The following is a 21084-nucleotide window of genomic DNA, read 5'->3' as shown; positions in this document are numbered from 1 at the left end:
AAAAACCAAAATAAAAGCCCAGTAAATGGATTTTTGAGTAGAACAGAGGAGACAGGAAGAATATATAGATACAAAAATAGATATTGAATCTGAAAGGCAGGAAATGAACCTGGGGAAGGGACTAGCTATGACTGACCTCCACATGCTCATCCCCTGCAGGGACATGGAAGGAGGTGTTAGCTGGTGGCCAAGAACTTGTCAAATCCATCAAAAGACACAAACCACCAGTCAGGAAGCCAAGTGAGGTCCAGACAGGCCACACCTAGAGAAGTCTATGCTACGATGTGAGTTTAATGTGATGGGGAAAAGGACAGAAAATGGAAGGCAGAGAGAAAGAAATAAGGGTTACTTCAGAGGAGAAAATGCAGTCAACCTTTTTCAAGGACTAAAAGAAAGCACTGTCAACGAAGAATTCCCAGTCTAGAGACAATATCCTTCAAAAGTGACAGAAAAGGCACGACATCCTTTGGCAAAGATGTGGAGTTTCTATGTTCATTTGAAAATGTTGTATAGTACCTACAGGAACTACTAAAAGCATATATGCATGGATACACTGGCATGCCCATGTCTAGGTCTAAAATAATCATAGTCAGTGTTAGCAATGGAAGTTGCCAACCACCGAGTGTTAGAACCAGGCTTTATAGGGCCGGAGAGATGGCTCATTGGCTAAGAACACTGCTGTTCTTGTGTTCTTGCAAAGGACGCAGGTTCAGTTCCCGGCCCTTACATCATAACTCACGACTATCTGTAATTCCATTTCTCAGGAACCTGTTACCCTCTTCTGGCCTCGGCAACACTGGTATCATGCGGTGCAGATACATACCGGCAAACACTCATGTGCACATAAAAAATTTAAAAAGTGCTTTTAAAATTAGTTTTAATAACTACTTGGCATAAATGATTTATAGTTATAAATGCCACAGATGAATTTAAATTGCTGTTCCATTTGAGTGTCTTGCCTTCAATTTCAGATTGAAGAGGAAATAAAGGGGTGCTTGCACTTTTTACAGTCTGTTTACTCAACATTCGGCTTCTCCTTTCAATTAAACCTGTCAACAAGGCCTGAGCACTTCCTAGGAGAGACTGAGATATGGGACGAAGCTGAAAGGGTAAGCAGGAGACAAGAAACCACACTTCTGAGGGTTTAAACTGGGGAGTCGGGATGAATGAAGACCATGGAATGTGGCTAGCCAGTTCTCATCACAATGGTGACCATCCGTGCCACACAGGAGGCAGGAGAGCGGGGCGGGGCACCGTACCAAGAGCATCTCCTCGTGCTGTCAGGAGATGGATGGATGCCAGGCAGAGGTGCACAGACACAGGCCAGGCTTGAGTGTCATAGGGTCTCCTCCTCCCACATGCCCTGCCCTGCGCACTGACTACACTCTTCTTCCCTGTCTACTGAACAGGGACCAAAGTTAAATGAGGTCTCCTCTCCCAGGAAGGGTGCTGACTCAGTTTACCTAAGAGTCACATGGGAGTAGAGAGGGGAAAAGAGGGTGCCGAGCCTGCCTTAGCCGTTCTCCCTGCTCAGGCATGGCCGCTCTCTCAGGATCAGGACTGGGCATGAGATGTGACCATGGTGCCTGCGCTCAGGGGATAACACCTTCTACAGAAGGCTGTGGGGAATGTAGATGAATTCATGTATATGAGATAATGGTGGCATAGTGCCGGCTAATGCACATAAGCAGTCGTTTTCATGTCTGTGTCAATGTCACCGTCATCTCTCTCAGTCACTTAGAACTGGGTGGGCTATGGGGACTTGTCATTAATTTTATATCATAGTTAGGTCCTGCTTCAAAACCAAAACCAAAACACCAAAAAATTAAAACATTAATTTTATATAAATGTGTGCGTATGTATGTGTAATAATATACATAAATAATTATATTACATATTTTATTATATATTTATTTATTTATCTATATATTTATATTAAATAAATTTATTTAATATACCATACATTTATATTTATAAATTATAAAATGTTTTTATAAATATAATTATACATGTGTATATATACATATACATATATATATAATTTATTAGTTCTTCATACAACCAGCCCCTCCAATAATGGAGACTGAGTCCTATTGATTTATTTAATCAGTTTTAGCACACTTGCTGGCCAATTATCCCTCTCTATTTTCCTATACACTAAACTGGCTAGTTCCCAGCTGTGCTCCCCAATTACTTGCTGTTTGAGTCTCCATCCGTCTGTCCTTAGTGCACTTCTCTTGGCCATGTGCTTCTGGTCCTTTCCTCCTAATGTCCTAATGGAGACCTGTTCTCCCATCTCTCTCTCCTTCTCTCTCTCTCTCTCTCTCTCTCTCTCTCTCTCTCTCTCTCTCACACACACACACACACACACACACACACACACACACACACTCCTGGTCCCTACCTGGGACCCCCAGCACAGTAACTGGAACCCTGCCTACCTCTATTCTCCCCAGGAATTGGCTGTAGCCAGTCTTATTTTACCAGTCATAGAAGATCAGTGAGCAAAATTTACACATCATCTGATATTCGTGAGGATGTGCTTGTCTGCACCAGATCTTTGAGACCAGTGTTGAGAATTTGAACACAAAGCAACTCCAGACAAACACCACTCCCAACAGGGACTAAAGGAGGGATGGACTCCGCATGGGGATAACGGGCTGGAAGTCTTGACATTTTTGCTCTTTTGATTGATGTGGCTAAAGTTTAGCAGCCAGTCTCCTAGGAATGTGGCACAGGATGGACCTTCCTCTACTTTGGGGACCTTTCTCCCACAGCGAGCAGCTGTGATCCTCTGGAAGTCAGTGAACATTTGAGGGTGCTGCTGTTATTGTTGTCATTGTTTTCTTTACAAGTCTCTGAGATGACTTGGAAAACCCAAAGCTTTCTTAAGCCATCTCTATAGCCACCTCTGCTCCTATTGCACTGCCTCATCCTGGGTCCCCAGAGGCCTGACAAAAATGTGCTCACTTATGCTTCATATTCTTCTCCAAACCTTGGCCTATCTTTGGCACTTTAATGCCTTGGGTGCTCCAGGACCTCCGATTGCTGTCACAGGGTCTCAGTTTCTCTACTTAGTATCCCTTTCTCTTCAGAAACAATATGGTGAGGAGGGACCTCCCACACCTGTGCTGCACCTCCATGCAGGTGGCCTTTCTTGGTCCTAAGAGAGGGAGGCTGCTCCAGCAGAGTTAGGTTCACTAGGGATGCGGCTGGCATCTCAGGAGAGAAGTTCTCTCTGTCAAGAGCATGCCCTAACTGGGACCCTGCTTCTTCTGTCAGTACTTATCTGCACACCCACTCACTGTAAGTAGGTGCGAAGCATCTCCACCGTAGGCTACATCTAAAGTCTGACCTGGCTTAGGCTGAAAACCAAAGTGAGATTCCTTTCCCTATTCCCCAGCAACTCATAAGAGTTACCCTGCATCCCCGCCCCCAACCCCAGTTGCAGCAGAGGTCAAAGACACACAGAGGAAACTAGTGTCACACAGCGAAAATGGCAGAGCAGGACCAAGGCTCTCACACCTCTTCATGTGTGGAAGCCCTACTTCAAGGAGAAATAGGTCTCAGATACATCACTAGGAGACATTGCTCTGGTTTGATTTTGCCAGGTTATTACAAACCTAGACATATTTTGGGAGAGAGCATCTCTATTGAGGAATTACCTCCGTCAGATTGACCGTCTGTGGGACTTTTCTTGATTGCTGACTGATGTCACAGAGGGGTGCCACCCCTGGGCCAGCGGTCCTGGAAGGTGAGCCAGGTTGCAGAGCAGAGCTCTTCAGGGGCCTCTGCTTCAGCTCCTGCCTCTTTGCTTCCTGCCCTGACTTCACTCAGTGATAGACTGTGGCTGGGGGGCTGGGGAGTTGTCAGAGAAATGAATCCTTTCCTTCCCTGAGCTGGTCTTGGTCATGGTTTGACCACAGCAACAGAGAAACAAACTAAGAGACAACTGCCGTCGGCGTGTAGGACTGAGAGGGCCTGCCTGGAAGAAAGGCCTTTTCTGCAATCCCCTGCAACAGTTGAGAAAATGGTACATTTCCCCCACTGTGCTGTTGATAGGCGTGTGCTGAAGGAAAGTAGAATGTACCTAAGATGTGTGGATACATATGAGCTGTGTGTCCAGTAGGATGGATGTGTGATCCGTAGAAGGCATTTAATGATCTCTCTTTTAAAACAGCAACTGCGGAATAGCTTGACGGGATTTGGAAAACCATGGAAAATAAACCCAGGAGATGGAGCATTCTATGGCCCTAAAGTAAGTAGGGCATATGCTGGGAGGGGGAGGGACAGGGAAGGGGGAGGGAGGGAGGGAGGGGGAGGGGGGACAAGGAGGGAGGGGAACAGGGAGGAAGGGGGACAGGGAGATAGGGGGTTCAGGGAGGGGGTATTTATAAATGAAAACCGTCTCTAAGCAAGCATTACTTACTTTACAGATTGATATAAAAATTAAGGATGCTATCGGCAGATACCATCAGTGTGCTACAATCCAGCTGGACTTCCAACTGCCTATTAGGTTTAACCTCACATATGTTAGGTGAGTGATTCTGATCTTCTCATTATTTGTCATGAGATCGAGGGCAACACAGAAGTAAGCACTAGTGAGTTCTGGTGTCTATGTTATGCACCATACATATTTGTAATCTGGGGATTTTCTTCATCCATTTATGCTGCTAGATCAAAAGGCTTAAGTTAAGCCTTAGGTTAAGGCTCGGTGCTTAATGAACAAATGGCATTTATTTGACCATAGTTACTGCAGCTCTAAAGTCCAAATATCACGGCGCGGCAGCTGGCACAGGTCTCCTGCTGCCTCACAACAGGGCAGAGATGTGGAAATGAAACAGCCCGTGCAGGAGGCAGCCCCGCTCCATAGTAACCTGTTCTCTTGAGAACTAGCCTAACTGTGTGAGAACTACAGCAGTCTCTCCCGGGGTATCCCTCTGGGCCTAATCACCTCCTATTCCCTAGAACTTCCTTTCCGCCACCTCTCCAGCTGCGGGCAGAGCTTAGGGTAGAGTGTTTGCTTGCCCTTGGATTTAACCCCCTCCTACTTCTACAAAAGGGGAAAAATGTTTCCCAATATTTCTAGTGTCCAAACTGTTTTATCAAGAATTATAGAGAGATGGCTCAGCGATTAAGAACACTGACTGCTCTTCCAGAGGTCCTGAGTTCAATTCCCAGCAACCACATGGTAGCTCACAACCATCTGTAGTGGGATCTGCTGCCCTCTTCTGGTGTGTCTGAAGACAGTGAGAGTGTACTCACATACATAAAATAAATAAATAAAAAAGAATTACGGTTTTTCTTTTGCTTATTAATATGGTGGATAGCATTTATTTAGAATATTGAACTAGCCATGTACTGCTAAGCTAAAATCCACTTGGGCCTTGATCTGCCATTAGTTTGTTGAGTTTTTTTTTTTTAATACATTTTCATATAGGAAATTGGTCTGTAGCTTTGTTTTCTTGTACAGCTTTACGAGGTCTCAGTACCTAAGGATGTTAGTATTATAAAGCAGGTAGGGGAGTGTTCCTTTATCTTCTGTTCCCTGGAAAAGATGAGATAAACTTGGTGTTGGTTCTCTGTCACATAATTGGTAGAATTTCCACTGAATCCACAAACAGCTATAAGTTCCCTTTTGTAGGAGAAAGTTACTGTCATGTTTCAAATCCAGTAATTTTCATAGGATATTTCCTATCAGACAACCACTTCTCACTCAGTGGGAGCGAAAGGGAACTAGATCATCCGGACAAGCCGTCCATCCTAGGGGTGCGTGGAGTGGAGGCTGGAGGGTAGGAGAGCGGGTCCACAGGCGGCTCGGAGATGGTGATGGTTAGAACCAGGCGGTGCCAGGGAGACAAACTCACGGGGGTGTTGGGGGTGTGTGCTGGAGGAGGAGCTGATGTGATTTTGAGGCCTAGAGAGCAAGAGAGTGAGGCATCACCAGAACGTGCATCTTAAGGGAGCAAGAGAGGCTTACTGTGGGGACCCATTGCACCCGCCCTGGAGGAAGGGCATCAGACAAAGCTCAGCCGAAACCCATTCCTGTGGCGTGATGGAGATAAATGTCCTAGTTGTGACAAGGAGCGTTTTCCAGCAAATGACAGCCGCACTCGACAGAAGCAGGAAGGAGGTGGAAATGTCTCCTGTGTTACTGCTGCCCAGAATTATCTCAGGAGTGCTGATAGGAAGGCCTAATGGAAGCTCCCATGTCGAAAATCAAATGGATAGAACTCAGAGCTAGGAAGAAAGTCAGGGCGCTGGCAGTGACGGGAGCGTGGAATGCCCAGTGTGCCTCCCTCACGCCAGCTGGGAAAGACAAGGCAGAAACATTCCAGAAGTGATGGCGCAGCGCAGGGTATCCAAGGGATGAACTTGAGAGATGAGTGTGGTGTTTACATCATGAGATTTTACCAGAGCTTACTTAAGGGAAGCTTCAGTCCACAGTCTTGGGACGGGAAGAATCAACATGGCAAAGCTACTCTCTTCCACCCCACCTATGAAGTCAATCTGCTGGGGTTATTTGAAGGGAAATGTGGTGGACATTCTAAGGTTTGTTGGATAGCATAGGTGTGTAAGCGTAACTTTATGTCGCTAGTTGATTAAAATGAAAGACGAGACAGAAAATTCTGAATGCATAGAGGCCTGAGAAGACGGCATCGTATTTCTCTTTCATTTCTCACGTAAAACAGCATTTAGGAATATTTTATACTGCTCCTCCCGTGGAGTAGGTGACGTGTGCATAAGTTCACAGAGGAATGAGTTCAGGATGCTTCCGGGTGTCCCCTCCTACTGCCACTGCCAGGATCTCTGGGATCTGCATAGACTTCTGCCTGAATGCAGTGTTCATCCACAGGACCATTTATCGGCGGTGGTGCCCAGTTTCAACACGTGCGAATTGGGTACAGAGAGGACCTCTCTGTATCTGTTTTGAGTGTGTTTTAGAAGTAGCTAACTGATACAGCTTTTGAGGTCTGTGTTATGGATTACATGCTGAATAAACTGAGCTGTACCTTCTGAGAGTGCGTGCACGGATTTTGGCGTGCCTCGCTTCACTGAAGCTGGCAGTCACAACTGGCTTCATCGGGTTTTCCCGTAGGGGAGGAGAGAATGATGAACTGTGAAGCCCGTGCCATGGTTTACGGTCTGTGGGCAAATTTAACTGATGGATAGTTAAAGTAAATAGCAGACATATTTTGGAAAAATAAGGCTTACAGTGGGGCAGTGGATGAGGGAGAACTGGATTATTAAGACTGGCTGTGAATGGACACTTTGTGAATCACAGAGGCGGGGTATGGTCCTCACTACAGCATTCTGCTTTTGTATATGTGAATGTTCTCTGATAACGTGAGTTAAAAGAAAATAAAAAAGCATTAGTAAGCAAAGTCTAGGGGAAAGCTGCCAATAAAAACAACTTGCTAATAAAGATGCCCCAAAACACGAACGACAAACAACACTGGACAGTCAGGAGGTCCCTCATACATGTTTTTTTCATTTCTTCAGTAAGGATGGGGATGACAAGAACAGGCCTGTGATCATTCACCGAGCCATCCTGGGATCTGTGGAAAGGATGATAGCCATCCTCTCAGAGAACTACGGGGGGAAATGGTAAGTCATGGAGTGGGGAGCACTGGAGGACCCCTCTAAACCCCAGTCTGGACAGACTAAGTCCCTGCCTCATAATTAGCAAAGGGAGGGATCTTGTTACGTTTGCCAGATCGGGAAACAAGATGGCAGGCAGGTGACATAAAGCTGTACCATTGCCCTCTGAGGAGCACAAGCTCGCGGGTTGACCAAGTTATCTTTTCACCCTTCCCAAGCCCTCCAGAGTTTCAGTGTTGTCTGAAGACATGTCCGTCTCCACTGTTCCCTGTCTTACATCACTGCTGTCCCCTTCAGCTCTGATTGTTACCCTGGGTGACTCCCTGACTACAGAGAAAAGCACATCCACCTGATCCACACAGGGCCCTCACAGCACACCAGCACTAGGGTGACAAGCTGCCCCAGTGTGCAGGCCCAGCCAGGAAAGGAAATGCTCCCACTGCTATAGCTTGGAGTCCGCTCTTCCGGAAGGCGGGCTGGCCACAAGCGTGCTGAACAAGTACTGTTCTGATCACAAGGCCAGATATGGAGAAGTCATCAGATTGAAAAATAGAGACAGGCCTGGGGAAGACTGATAACACCCATGGGCCATTGTCCTGCCTAGTTTTATATCAGCTTAAGCAGGCTCCTAAAGGAGGGAACCTCCATTAATAAAATGCTTCCATAAGATCTTGCTGTCGGGCATTTTCCTAGTTTGCAATTGATGGGGAAGCTATTGTTTCACTAGTGGCTGGTGGTCTACACATCCCTGTCCCAGGGTGTGCTATATAGTGCCAGCGGTGCCATGGTAGCAGGTGAGGCACTTGTCTCTAAACACAGATGTTAGTGACTCCGGCGATGCTGGCTCACCCCCTCACTTCTCTGCCGAGGAACTGTTCCAGGGTGCTGCTGGCAGAACAGAGGAAACCGACATCCAGGGATACCGTATTTCTAGGGAAATCGCTGTCCTCTGGAATCAGCCTTGCATGTTGAAAGGGACCCAAAGCAGTCGACTGCTCCAAGCTAGCTTGCTGCTCCCCTGGACTAGGTCTCCATTGAGGTCCCGTCCTTTCAGATAACTCTAGCTTGTGTCAAGTTGACCTCAGACTAGCCAGCACACCCACCTTCTACCAGTGGTAAGATCTTACCTGTACCTGTACCTGTACCTTGTACCTGTACAGTACATCATGACCAGGACATAAGCACTGATGCGGCCAACCCTGTTTGGATGTTCCCGTGTTACATGTGCTTCTGTCCATGGAGTATTTAGTTCCATAAGCACGAGGTCATCACCACAGGCGTGGTCCTGGAGTGCTGTCCTCTCTAAGAGCCACTCGTGCTTCCTCCTACAGAAACACATGCTCTATTCGATCGCCGCCATCCACTAATCCAGCAACCACAATTCTGTCATTTCAAGAGTGTTCCATAAATGGGGTCATGCAGTGTGCAGCTTTCTGAGATTGGCTTTCTCTCCCCCTAACTAGACTTCTCTTGAGAGCCATTTTTGTTTGGTCAGTAGTTGGTTCACTGACTACTCTTGGCATCTAGAGTGTGGTCGACCATGTTTGACTATTCACTTGACGAAGCAAATTGGAGTGTTTCCAGTTTGCACCTGTTCTAAATAAAGCCAGCGTGGATGTCAATGTGGAGGTGTTGCATGTGGACACAATCGATCTCTGGGATCAATACTCAGGAGTGCAGGGTTGTACCTGCCCTCTTTTCCTACCAAAATTCCGAGTTTCCTTTCCTCCCTATTCTGGTGCCTTCTGATTGGATAAAGTTTCATTTGCTTCCATGCCATTTTACCGGTACCACTGTCTCATAACTGTCACCTTAAGAAAGTTTTGATTACTTTTAATCACATAGGTGGTCGTTTTGAAATGACTTTAAACATACGTATTGTATACATTTTTCAGGCCTCTCTGGCTGTCTCCTCGCCAGGTAATGATCATCCCTGTAGGCCCAGCTTGTGAAAACTACGCTCTACAGGTAAGGTCACAGACATCCGAAGGACATAATAACTGCCATGTACTCTGTGTAGTCATTAACCAGAAATGTCATTTGTGCTTTAGGATAGTGCCCTGTTAGCATGTTGATAGCCACCTTTTCCTTCAGTTGTTGGGAGCAATGAGTGAGTCATGTCTCTGGGGCAGGGTTAGAACTGTGTTCTTAACGTTTCTGAGAAACAGGTGCTTTCGAGCCCTCACACTTGTTTTTATTGGGAAAGAATACCTTATTAGCTGCGGCATCTGATAACAAATGCTTATTGCCTTACTTTCAGGGGGAGAGGGTAGCAGTCTGGGAGCAGCTTAGCTGGTTCCATTTTTAAACGTTTTAAATATTTATGTATTTATCTGGGCTTTTTTTTTTTCAGACAGGGCCTCACTATGTAACCCTGGCTGGCCTGGAATTCACAGAGATCCCCCTGCCTCTGCCTCCGTACACCACACCTGGCTTATTTTCTGTGCATGAGTGTTTTATCTTCCTTGTCTGTATGCCTGGTGTCTGAGGAGTTTAGAAGAGGGTACCAGATCTCCTGGAACTAGAGTCAGGGTCTGTTTTGAGCTACCATGTGTGTGATAGGAACCAACCCAGGTCCTTTGCAAGAGCATCTCACCAGCCCCTAGCTGTTTGGTCCCAGCATGGCATCAGATGGGGATGCAGCCTTTGGGCACAGGCGCCATTCCTGAGGTCTTCACTGTGCGGGTTGCTTCTCGTGCTGTTGGAATGCCTGCGAGAGCAAGGGATCTGGAGAGAGTGAAGTGACGGGCGTTGGCAACCTAGAGCTAGTAGTGATAAGCCCTCCCCTCCCATGCTTTTCTGACCAACTCTGAACAAAGCGGCAGGAGCTGCACCGAGTTGTCAGTACCAGGAGATGGGAACGGGGCTGCTGTGGAGTCTGGCTTCCATACACAGTGTAATGACAGAAATGTCCCACTTTCTTCTAGGTGTCAAAGGAATGCTTCGAAGAAGGCTTCATGGCCGACGTGGACTTAGATGACAGTTGTACACTAAATAAGAAAATACGGAATGCACAGCTGGCTCAGTATAATTTTATTTTGGGTAAGTTTTTCTTTTTTAACTTTTTAAAGCTTTATTTATTTTATGTATAGGAATGCTCTATGTACACCTGCATGTCAGAAGAGGGCATCAGATCCTATGACAAAAGGTTGTAAGCCACCATGTGGTTGCTGGGAATTGAACTCAGAACCTCTGGAAGGGCAATCAGTGCTCTTAACCACTGAGCCATCTCTCCAGCCCCGTGTGTTTATTTATTTTTCAATGCTTGGCTTGGGGACTTATATAAAGAAAATGAAGAAGAGGATTATCACAAGTTGACTGTTGGATTGTGGCACACAGGGCAGATCTCACAGCCCCACATGGAGTCTGTGGTGTATCATCACTGGCAACACTTAATATTCAAGTCTGAATGGAGACAAACACCAGGATTATCACTTCAGCAGACCTGCACTGCTTTTGCCTCAGCCTGATGCAAAACCCAGAGGCTCCCATATAATTTTGCGAATCATGAATAATTAGGTACAAAGTCCAAAAATTTGGCTCAAAAAAAAAATTAAGCAAAAGTTAACAGTAAGAGCAGAAGACACTGATATCAACATGCCGGGAGGTCTGGTCTGGATGCATCCCACAAGGAGAAAGGGTCTGCAGTGGGAAGACAAAGGAAGCATGACTAGGGCCATTCTGTCATTCTGGCACAGTTGATCGCTGGCAAGGTCTGGTTTGTGAAAGGAAGTGAGGTGTCTCAGCCAGGGTTTTTATTGTGGTAGAAACCTCAGATTAGCTTACTGGAAGGTACCAGGGTGACTGGTGATCTCAGAGATCAGATTAATAGCTAAGCTATTGAAAGAGTGACCAGGAACTCAGCCTCACCAGGACCTCGGCTCTCTTTCTGTCTCCTGATTTGCTCTGATCCTTTTGAATATCTTTAATCCCACTTGTTTCTTCTTTCTGTATGGAAAGAAACACAGATACAGGTTCCCACATCTTCTTACACTATGAGTTACAAGAGAGAACAGGCTTTCCCCCACATTCTGGAAAATTCTGGTTGGCTTGCTTGGATCCAGCCACATGATCTTTCCTTAGTCATCAAATAGGAGAGGAAGAATCAGATGTCTGTTATTAAAAAGAAAAAGTTCCCTTCCAATTTGTGTCCCAGGACCACAATAGTGTGCTCTGAAGTAGACAGTAGAGGGGCATAGACACCACTTCTCTCCTCAAGCCACTGAACTACTGAGGGAGAACATCATGCCCATCAGACTGAAATTTAGTAAGCAATATTGAGGAGAAACTCTGGTGTATGTCGAATGACAGTTAACTTATGGCAGGTAAATCATTCATTTTAATGTTTATTTCTCTTTCATTTCTATAGTGGTTGGTGAAAAGGAAAAGCTAAACAATTCAGTAAATGTGCGAACAAGAGACAACAAAATTCATGGAGAAATATCAATAACTTCAGTCATTGAGAAATTGAAGAACCTCAAAAAATCACGTACACTAAATGCCGAGGAAGAATTCTGAAGTCTTCCCCTTGTGCTTCTCTAAACCTTGTTTTGACCTCTGAAAATGCACTTTCCCTGTCACTTAAGATATTAGTTCTTCTAAGAACCCCAGGGCCATTTGTAGGCCTCCATGAGTTCAACCTTAGAAGCAAAAGTGATTATTTGATATAAACAAAATTTTAATTCGTTGTGTTCTGAGACTAAATAGAAGATGGAGAGATTTGCAAGATATGAAGACTCCAGAGACCTAAGTGGTAAAATGGTGTTCATTCAAAGAGAGGAACACCAGTGAGAATTACCAGAAATTACGCTTTGTTTCTTTCTCAGAAGATGTGCTTCCAGCCTGTGGGCTGTAGCTTCCTGACTAGAGCATCCGAGTTGCATGTGTGAGTCCTGAGCTCCGTCCCCAATGGCCACCGCCTCTCACCCAACAACGACAGAAACGGACTTTCAATAAAAGCCCATGGTCCTTTCTGAACATGGAGGGGAGGTGTCTTATTTTCTAATACACACATCTCAGGTGTTTTTATGGCTGTTTTACTAAAGTTCACATGGAAAAGTCATGCCCAAAGTTGGAATTGATACTTCATTTAGTCAGCAATCATAAGAGAAGTATTAATATTGTGCTAGCGGCGAAGGACTATGAAACTTCAAAGAAAATTTGTGGAATCGGTTATTTGCATTGTGGGTTGAGAGTGGCAGTTTTAATGCTTCTAATTAATAATTCCTTATTTATCTTTAAACACTAAAATCTTAAATAAAATGCATCACTTGCTGTTTCTAGAACCTCTGCAATGTATGTGCCATGTTTAGATGCTTATCTAGAGTTGAATCACCGCTTTCCTGGTGAATCAAGTCTGTCTGTCTGTCTCTCTGTCTCTCTGTCTTTCTCTCTCTCTCTCTCTCTCTCTCTCTCTCTCTCTCTCTCTCTCTCTCTCTCTCTCTCTCTTTCTCTCTCTCTGTCTTGCTCTCGCTCTCGCTCTCATGGGCTTTACTATGTAGTTCTGGCTGACCTGGTACAGAGATTTGCTTGTCTGTGCCTCTGGACTGCATTTCTGATATTTTCAACATTATTTTTGTTATTTTGTCTGCCTATCTGTTGTTTGTACACTGCAAGAGTGTCTAGTGCTTACAGAGGCCAGAAGAGGGTACCAGATCCCTAGAACTGTAGTTATAGATGGTTGTGATCTGCAAGTCAGTGCTGATAATTGAATCTAGGTCCTCTGTAAGAGCAGCCAAATGTTCTTAACTGATGACTCCTTTCTGGATTTCTGATTTTAAAGATTTATGTATTTTGTGTATGTGACTATGCTGACACTCTCTTCAGATACATTGGATCTCATTACAGATGGTTTGTGAGCCACCATGTGGTTGCTGGGAATTGAACTCAGGACCTCTGGAAGAACAGTCTGTGCTCTTAACTGCTGAGCCATCTCTCCAGCCCCTGGATTTTAATCGAAAAGAATACCTTACTGTATTGGAACCTAATTAAAATAGCTTCATGCCAAGGAGAATTTAGATTTCACTAGGTGCTGCAGAATTCAAATTAGATGCAGAAAAGCAACTGTCTTTGATATATTGATTGTTTGTTTTTTTGGGAACATGAAGAGAAAAGCATCCGCTGGTGTCATAGATGAAACCCGAGTGATGGTGTAGGATGCAAATTGTGGCCATTTTAAAAGCTAACATTTTCTGGATTGTTGTGCGCCAAACACCATTTCGTGTACTCTTTCACTTATCAGATGTGCAAGTAGGGGAAACGGGAACAAAATACAGGGAGAGGCATATCAACAGCATGCTTCCTGAAGTATACTGAACAGAAACAATGTAGGTTCCAGAGAGCAGCTCCCCCTCCTCGAGGTTGGTCTCTTGGCCAGGCTGGGGTTGGGCTCTGCCCCTATATGAAAATTCCACACACTTGGCTCTTGCCCCAGGCCCTGAGACCTAACCTGTTTTTTCCTAGTCTCAGGGGAACTCTAAAATCCGCGTGTCCCCAAACAGGCTGTGGTGAAACCTAAGGCAGGAGTCCTGGGTCCTGGTGCGTGGGACTCCTTGCTCTTGGAGCTACTTCCCTTGCTGCCTGGGACAGCGGAACTAAAATGGGCTAACGACATCGGATCACAACCGTCCCCCAGACTCCCATTGGAAAGAGAAGGGTATCTCTTCAAAGGCAGTAAGGACTATTCTGGTCCGAGCTACCTCCTGCTGCTGCGAAGCCCCAGCTCCACTCACTTTCCCTGGCCAACAGCACTCTAAATGCAGCGACAGAGAAACCACCCTACCTCCAAGCCGGGAAGCACGGTCGTCTGCTGGAGGAGCCCAGCAACAGTGCGCCTGCGGGCTGCGCCCGGACACGCCCTCTTCGGCGCGCCCCCCCATAGCCCCGCCTCCTGGCCCGGAAGTGCGCACGCGCACCGGCAAGATGGAGGCTGCGGCCGAGCCGCTGCGGTCTGTCCGCCACCTGTCCCGCGTGCTGCTCTTCCTGTCCCAGTGCTACATTCTGTCGGGCGATGGTGAGTTCAAGGCTGGGGGCCGCACCGAGCGAGCTGGTGACAAGAGGGTCCCCGGAGCCGCGTGAGGCTGGCCACCGACGCCTGGGCGCCGCAGCCCTCTGGACGGAGGCCGCACTGCGCTCCAGCCCGCCCGGAAAGCCCGTTTCCCTGCGGCAGTAGTCCAGAACGCGATCGACCCGGTCGTTTCCGATTCATGAGCCATATCTGCCCAGTGAGCCCCTACCTGTTAAACACACAAACCAAGGGTATCCTCTCCCAGGATAACATGTTACTCTAATTGTAGGATCCTTAAATTTAGACCATTCGCAGCCGCTGGCTCAGTCAATAAAGGATCCGGGCCCAACACGTACATTCATAGTAGTTCCCAGGGCAGCAGGTACTAGATGTTTTCTATTCTAGTAAACTATATCGAGTAGTTCCTCCCCCATTTCTGTTTTCGATAAATAATTCTTTAGTATACGAAGTCGCCTTTTGGCTTCCGCTGTATGATGTGTTGTTGTTTAGATATGTAAATTAAGGGCGGGCAGCAGCCTTCAGTAGACTGTATTGGTGTTTGATTCCTTTTTGAAATCTAGGACTTACTTCCTCATCCAGCCCCACAGGGCTTTTCATTTCCGTTTATTTTCTAATTTCTACCCTCTCCCAGTTCCTTAACCAATGCTGTTTCCTCTTGATTTAAAAAAAAAAAAATCAAGTCTCCAGTGCTCCCTTAATGCTATGTGATGCGCTGGGAGAAGGGCTGGGTAGATACTGGAGTATAATCCGGGTGGGGTCGGACTGATGGGGGCTTGAGGAAATTACCCCTTTAGGACCTTGTTTCCTCATCATTCCGGCCACTGAAGTTATCCTGATTGAAGGCCTTTTCAGCTTTGTGATTAGAACCTTCCAACCCTGGCCCACATGGAGACAGGAACAATAGTGGGAAATAGTATTTACAGAGTTGGCCACTTCATGTCAGTTTCAAGTATCCCTGTTTCGCTAAATGCATGCTGGCTCCTTATGTTCATCTCTTTGTAGTTCATTGTTTCAGGGACTTGGACTTGAAACTGTCAGAGGTCTCTCACAGATTCTTGTCTGGACATACATACTAATACCAGTATTCTCTAGAATTGGCGTCCTGAGGGTGTCAGTAGCTTCATTTTGCTATTTATTATTCCATCAATAAATTTTGATGGAAAGGACATTCGATTGGATTTGAAGAGCTGTATGTTCTGGTTCCAGTTCTGTCACATATTTCCTCTGGGATTTTGCATAGACTCTGCCTTATCCAAGCTTTAGTTTGTCCATCTGTGCTGATTGCCATTGGGTCTGGGTTGGGCCTAGCACTTTCCCTGCGTGGTCTACCAGTGAGCACTAACAGTTTTCATAGCCACATGGGAGGCAGGAATGAAGACCAGTGTCACACCAGTTACCAGGTCACAGCCAGCTGGTGACAGGAACCCTCTTAGATTGCAGGTGTCACTGACCCCAACTCCAAGCTGTTCACATCCCAGCACATGTGTCATTGCTAATGATCGATCTCTCCACTTTTGAAAATTGGCTTTCACTGTTCTTCTGATCACTGTCCGTAGAGAATCAGCTGTTCTCTCACCTCACAGAAAGTACTGAGATCCCTCCTTACATGATGAAGTGTCCAAGCAATGGCTTATGTAGCAGACTTCCTGCAGACTGCATAGAGTGTGCGACCAACGCCTCCTGTACTTATGGGAAGCCTGTCACGTTTGACTGCACGGTGAAACCCTCTGTTACCTGTGTTGTGAGTATTGTAGTCTACTTTTTCCAGCTGCATGCATTATGACGTTAAAGTGTAGCTTGTACTGGTCAGATATATGACGTAATGATTTTATTGTGGTCTTTTACAACCGCACTGGAAAGTATTTTTAAATCTTGCATTTGGTTCTAGGAGTATATCTCAGTGGTAGAACATATATGCTTAGTATATGTATGTATGTGTGTATGTGTGTGTATATATACATACATCTATACACATATATACATATATATACATATATACATATACACATATACACACACACACACACACACACACACACACACACACACACACACACACACACACATATATATATATGGTCCTGCCTCAAAAACCGCTTGACCCACTGCTAATTTTTTTTTCCAAAAGTGAAAATCCTGGGGTGAGAACATTGTGTGCAAGGATGAAGACCAGTGTTTGGACCCCTAGCACTCGTGTAAACCCCAGGCATGTCTGCATGTATCTGCAATCCCGGTGCTGGAGAGGCCGATACCGGAGGGCCTTAAGGGCTTGCTGGCTAGCGATGGCTCAGTCATGTGATTCACTGACTCGGGATCTGAATTTAGAACTCCAGGTCCAACTACAGGAAAGATCCCAGATGTCAGCCTCTGTCCTCCACATGGAGGTACTCAAGTGAAGACACAGACAAGAACACACACCACATACACACTGAAATAAAGCATGACTATAGGTAAAACCTTCCATTTCTTCCATATCAGGTTATACGGTCACTAGACAGGCTGCTTGTGGTTGGGCGGCAGTGCTGCTCTCTGGGTTTAAAGATGTCAGTTTGCTAGCCTATGTCCCTCATGACCTTCTCAGTAGTGAGATTGGGGTACAGAGGGGATGGTAATACCTTTTTACCACAGATGAACTTGCAAAGGGATTGGCTTTGTCAGTGGTGGGAGAGACAGCATAGCACAGCACTGTGGCCAGTGTCCCACAGGGGACCGCCCACTTAGGTAAAGCTGGATCCATGCTTAGCCAGAGAGGAGTCCCGGGGGTCAGAGTGAGGCAAAGTTGATTAAAGTAGAGGTGTTTGATACGCATCGAGACTGAAGAATGGGTGTCGAGAGAGAAAGACGTAGGAAAGGACAGTACACAGTCCCAAGACAAGGCTGCTTGTTTCTTAAGAGTTGCACGTAGGGACCTTCACAGTGGCCGTGTGTATGATCCTGTAACTTTCTAAGTTAACAGGCCACAAAGGCTGTAATGTACAGCAAGATTTAAAGATTCTTCAGATTTAAATTCTAATAGAAAGTATGATCTGGTTTACTCAGTTTTCTTAAATATAGCCTTCAAAATGAAATTGTGCAGTTGTTTCATGGAATATGCTATTTAGAGCTGTGGTTGAAAGGAATCCTAATACAGGAGCAGTCAGGGCTCCAAACGTTTTGACCCTGAGCATGGTGTTTTGTCTTTACGGAAGGAAGCATTGCTTCTATGGGCAGTTTTGGCTATATGAGTGGACTTGAGATTTTTAACCGTCAACTAGCAGGGAAAGGGACTTAATTTCCTTCCCATATTCCCACAGGTTCTTCTTCTTTCTATTCAGTTCCATTCTTCATGGTGGGAAGATGGGTTTAATAGATGTGTGGGATACCTGGTATCTCTGGGAAAATAAGGGTGTGAACCTTCCAGGTAGATGGAAAGGTCAGGTGATAACTTTGTTGAGAGACACTAAGCTCTGGCCCTTCTGTAAACAAAGCGCACAGCCTCACCTCAGTTCTAAATTGCTTCACTCTTTCCTGACTCAGTCTCTCAGGGGTTACTTCTACTCTATGAGCACTTAACACATCAACCAGAATGCAGTCCAACTGAGAACCACCTGGTGGCAGGACTCAGAACTCTACATACTTGTGATTCTTCTGAGCCCTGCGGTGCTAGAATGAGGTAGAAAGCATTCATCCCCCTCCCACTCCTCCTCTTCCTCTTCCTCCTCCTCTTCTTCCTCCTCCTTTTCCTCCTCCTTCCTTCCTTTTTCTTCATTTTTTTAAGCGTATGGGTGTTTCACCTGCGTGTATCTGCCACATGCATTTGCCACATACATGTGATGACCCTGGTGACCAGGAGAGGGCATCTAACTAGATCTCTCTGAAACTGGAGCTAGAAGTAGTTGTGAGTCTCCAGAGCCACCGCGTGGGTACTGGCAATCAAACCTGGGTTCTTTCTTTGGCTCTTAGTGGGGGAGGTCCTTTTTTAAGTGAAAGAAAAAATGGTCTTCTTACAATATACTCTGATCATGCTGTCCCCTCTCGCAGATCCTCCTCACCTCTCTACCCACCCAGCTCATATCCTTTTTCTCTCTTAAAAAAAAAACAAAAAACAAAAAAACAAAAACGCAAAAAACCCAAGAAACACACATACACAATTAGAAACTAGACTATAAGCAAAAGACCAAAAAGACAAGAAAAAAAGACAAGAAAAAAATGCCCAAACCTCTTTGAGACAAAAGTCTACAGAAATACTCTAGAGTTCATTCCATGCTGGCCATCAGCTCCTGGGCATGCAACCTATCCTGAAGGGTAGTTACCGTCCCCAAGGAGACTCCAACAGAGAAGACCAGTTTTTCCTTGGCAGATGGGTACCAAGTGCAGATAGCTTTGTGGTTAGGGATGGAAGCCTTTGTCCACTCTCCACTCTCAGCATTGGGACCCTATCTGCAGTTAGTTCTTAATCACTGAGCGGATTCTCCAGCCCCCTTTTATATATTGCAGAGATATGAATACTCATTATTAAAAAGCTAACAAAAGTCCTGGTGAAATGACACTCTGAAACACCCCTTTGGTTTTTTTGACACAGGATTTCTCTGTACAGCTTTGGCTGTCCTGAAACTCACTACACGGACCGGGCTGGCCTCAAACTCAGAGTTCTACCTGTCTCTGCCTCCCGGGTGTTAGGATTAAAGGGGTGCACCACCACGCCCAAGTCCAGAGCCCTTTCTTTAGGTAAACTGTATAGATCTTTTCCCTTGATGCTACCTATGAACCTGCTTCCTTTATGTACTGCTAGGCCCTAAATATGAGTGTTTAGAAATGGGTGTCTGTTGATGTCATAACAAGCTGCCATGCTGTACCAACTGGGTGACTTTGTGCTTTGCTCCTTAGGATCAAGACCTCAGGCCCCAGAGGAACTTCGTCATCAACATGACTTGCAGGTTTTGCTGGCAGCTTCCTGAGACAGACTATGAGTGTTCAAATTCCACCACCTGCATGACCGTGGCCTGCCCTCGGCAGCGCTACTTTGCCAACTGCACCGTGCGCGACCACATTCATTGCTTGGGTAAGGAGCAGAGTTTGCGGGAGCTGGGAGGAAAAGTGTCTTTTCTGAGCTTACTCAAGAGCCCGTAACCAGGAACTCGAGAAGTAACTGTATTGAATTGTAGTCAGAGTCCCTCAAGTACATCACTTCTCAGAACAAGGTTCACAAGCTGAAGAAGCAGAAGGAAATGCTCTGCTCTCTTACCTTCATCGTAATCTGGGATAACACAGGAAAACTGCCTCAGGTCTACAACAGATTAGCGTCCAGCCAGTACTGATGGCATCCAACCCCTGAGGGCCTTGCTTTGTCCTCCTCCTGCCCAGGGGTGACTCATCTTCTGACTTTCATTCTCTGCTTCCTTTCAGGAGCTTACCTGCCCCATAGCTTTGTCTTCTGTAATGGCTGTCTTCTTTTACTTTCTTAACTGCTCTTGACAACCTAGCTCTTCTCTGGCGCTTACTGTCTTTTTATTGACAGGGTTTATTTTTGTTGCTTATAGCAACCTTCAGTAGCTCTCAGGCCCTTTCCCAAGCTGTGAACTCTACTTTCTTTAGAAGATCTTTGATGATGAGCTCTGTGTGTGTGTGTGGGGGGGGTGTGGTGTGGTGTGGGGGGTGGGGGTGTGGGTGTGTGTGTGTGTGTGGTGTGTGGGTGGTGTGTGTGTGTGTGTGTGTGGGGGGGTGTGTGTGGTGGGTGTGGGTGTGTGTGTGTGTGTGTGTGTGTGTGTGTGTGTGTGTGTGTGTGTGTGTGTGTGTGTGTGTGTGTGTGTAGGAGGGGGGAGGGAGGAAGGGGGATGGAGATGTGGCTGGCACTTGTGGAGGCCTGAAATTAGTGTTGGGTGCCTTCCTTGGTCTCTCAGCGAGCCCAGAGCTCACCCATTCCAGCTCTAGCAGTCAGCTGGCCAGGAAGGCTTTCCTGAAAGTCCCTGCCTCCTCAGTACTTAGATTGCATTTCTGCCCAGCTTGTCTGTGAGATCTGGAGATCCAAACTCTGGTTCCTATGTGTGCATGCAAAGTGCTTATCAGTGGAGCCTTTGCTCCAATCAGAGCAGTTAGAGTCAAGAAGCTTAAGTTACTTTCAGCCCAGCTATCATGTGTTTTTATTGTTTTCTTATTCTGGGGTCATAAAGATAAAAGGCATCTTTTTTTAAAACCAAATTTGGCTTTTCATATTTAGGTCTATAATCCTCGAGTTCATTTCTGGTAGATGAGGATTTTATTTCTCTCCATGTGGCTAGCCCTAAGTTAACAATATAGGCACTACATCTACTATGCTTATAAATGGCGAAGAGTTTGTTTTATGCTCTTACAGTGGTGAATGTTTTTGTAAAAAGAGGTAACTTATTCCAAATTCCAAGACCATTGTTGATAAGTGACTTTCTGTGAGAATATTTTATGTTGCCTGTGTTTCGGTGTAAAGCGTTTCCTCTTTTTTT

At 45.8% G+C, this 21084-nt stretch overlaps 2 protein-coding genes across 4 annotated transcripts in view; both read left to right on the top strand.

Moving 5' to 3' along the window:
• Positions 1-12887, top strand: part of Tars3 (threonyl-tRNA synthetase 3) — a 165003-nt gene extending 152116 nt beyond the window's left edge. Inside the window, exons 13-19 of the mRNA XM_032893460.1 lie at positions 972-1109; positions 4181-4258; positions 4437-4537; positions 7504-7608; positions 9498-9570; positions 10530-10644; positions 11972-12887. Coding sequence (XP_032749351.1) covers positions 972-1109; positions 4181-4258; positions 4437-4537; positions 7504-7608; positions 9498-9570; positions 10530-10644; positions 11972-12120 — 759 coding nt within the window. The 3' untranslated portion in view covers positions 12121-12887. The remainder of the gene's footprint in view (positions 1-971; positions 1110-4180; positions 4259-4436; positions 4538-7503; positions 7609-9497; positions 9571-10529; positions 10645-11971) is intronic.
• The window catches only part of Tm2d3 (TM2 domain containing 3), a 12173-nt gene continuing 3060 nt past the window's right edge, over positions 11972-21084 (top strand). Inside the window, exons 1-5 of one of the 3 annotated variants that reach the window (XM_032893457.1) lie at positions 11972-12091; positions 14103-14614; positions 14898-14990; positions 16186-16370; positions 19496-19670. In XM_032893457.1, the coding sequence (XP_032749348.1) occupies positions 14524-14614; positions 14898-14990; positions 16186-16370; positions 19496-19670 (544 nt within the window). In that variant the 5' untranslated portion in view covers positions 11972-12091; positions 14103-14523. Of the gene's footprint in view, positions 12092-14102; positions 14615-14897; positions 14991-16185; positions 16371-19495; positions 19671-21084 lie in introns of those variants that run through there. The other 2 variants (XM_032893458.1, XM_032893459.1) reach the window with 2 other exon arrangements.

This window comes from Rattus rattus, chromosome 2 (genome assembly GCF_011064425.1).
Source record: "Rattus rattus isolate New Zealand chromosome 2, Rrattus_CSIRO_v1, whole genome shotgun sequence".
NCBI classification, from domain to species: Eukaryota; Metazoa; Chordata; class Mammalia; order Rodentia; family Muridae; genus Rattus; species Rattus rattus.
This window is presented reverse-complemented; position numbering and strand designations above follow the sequence as displayed.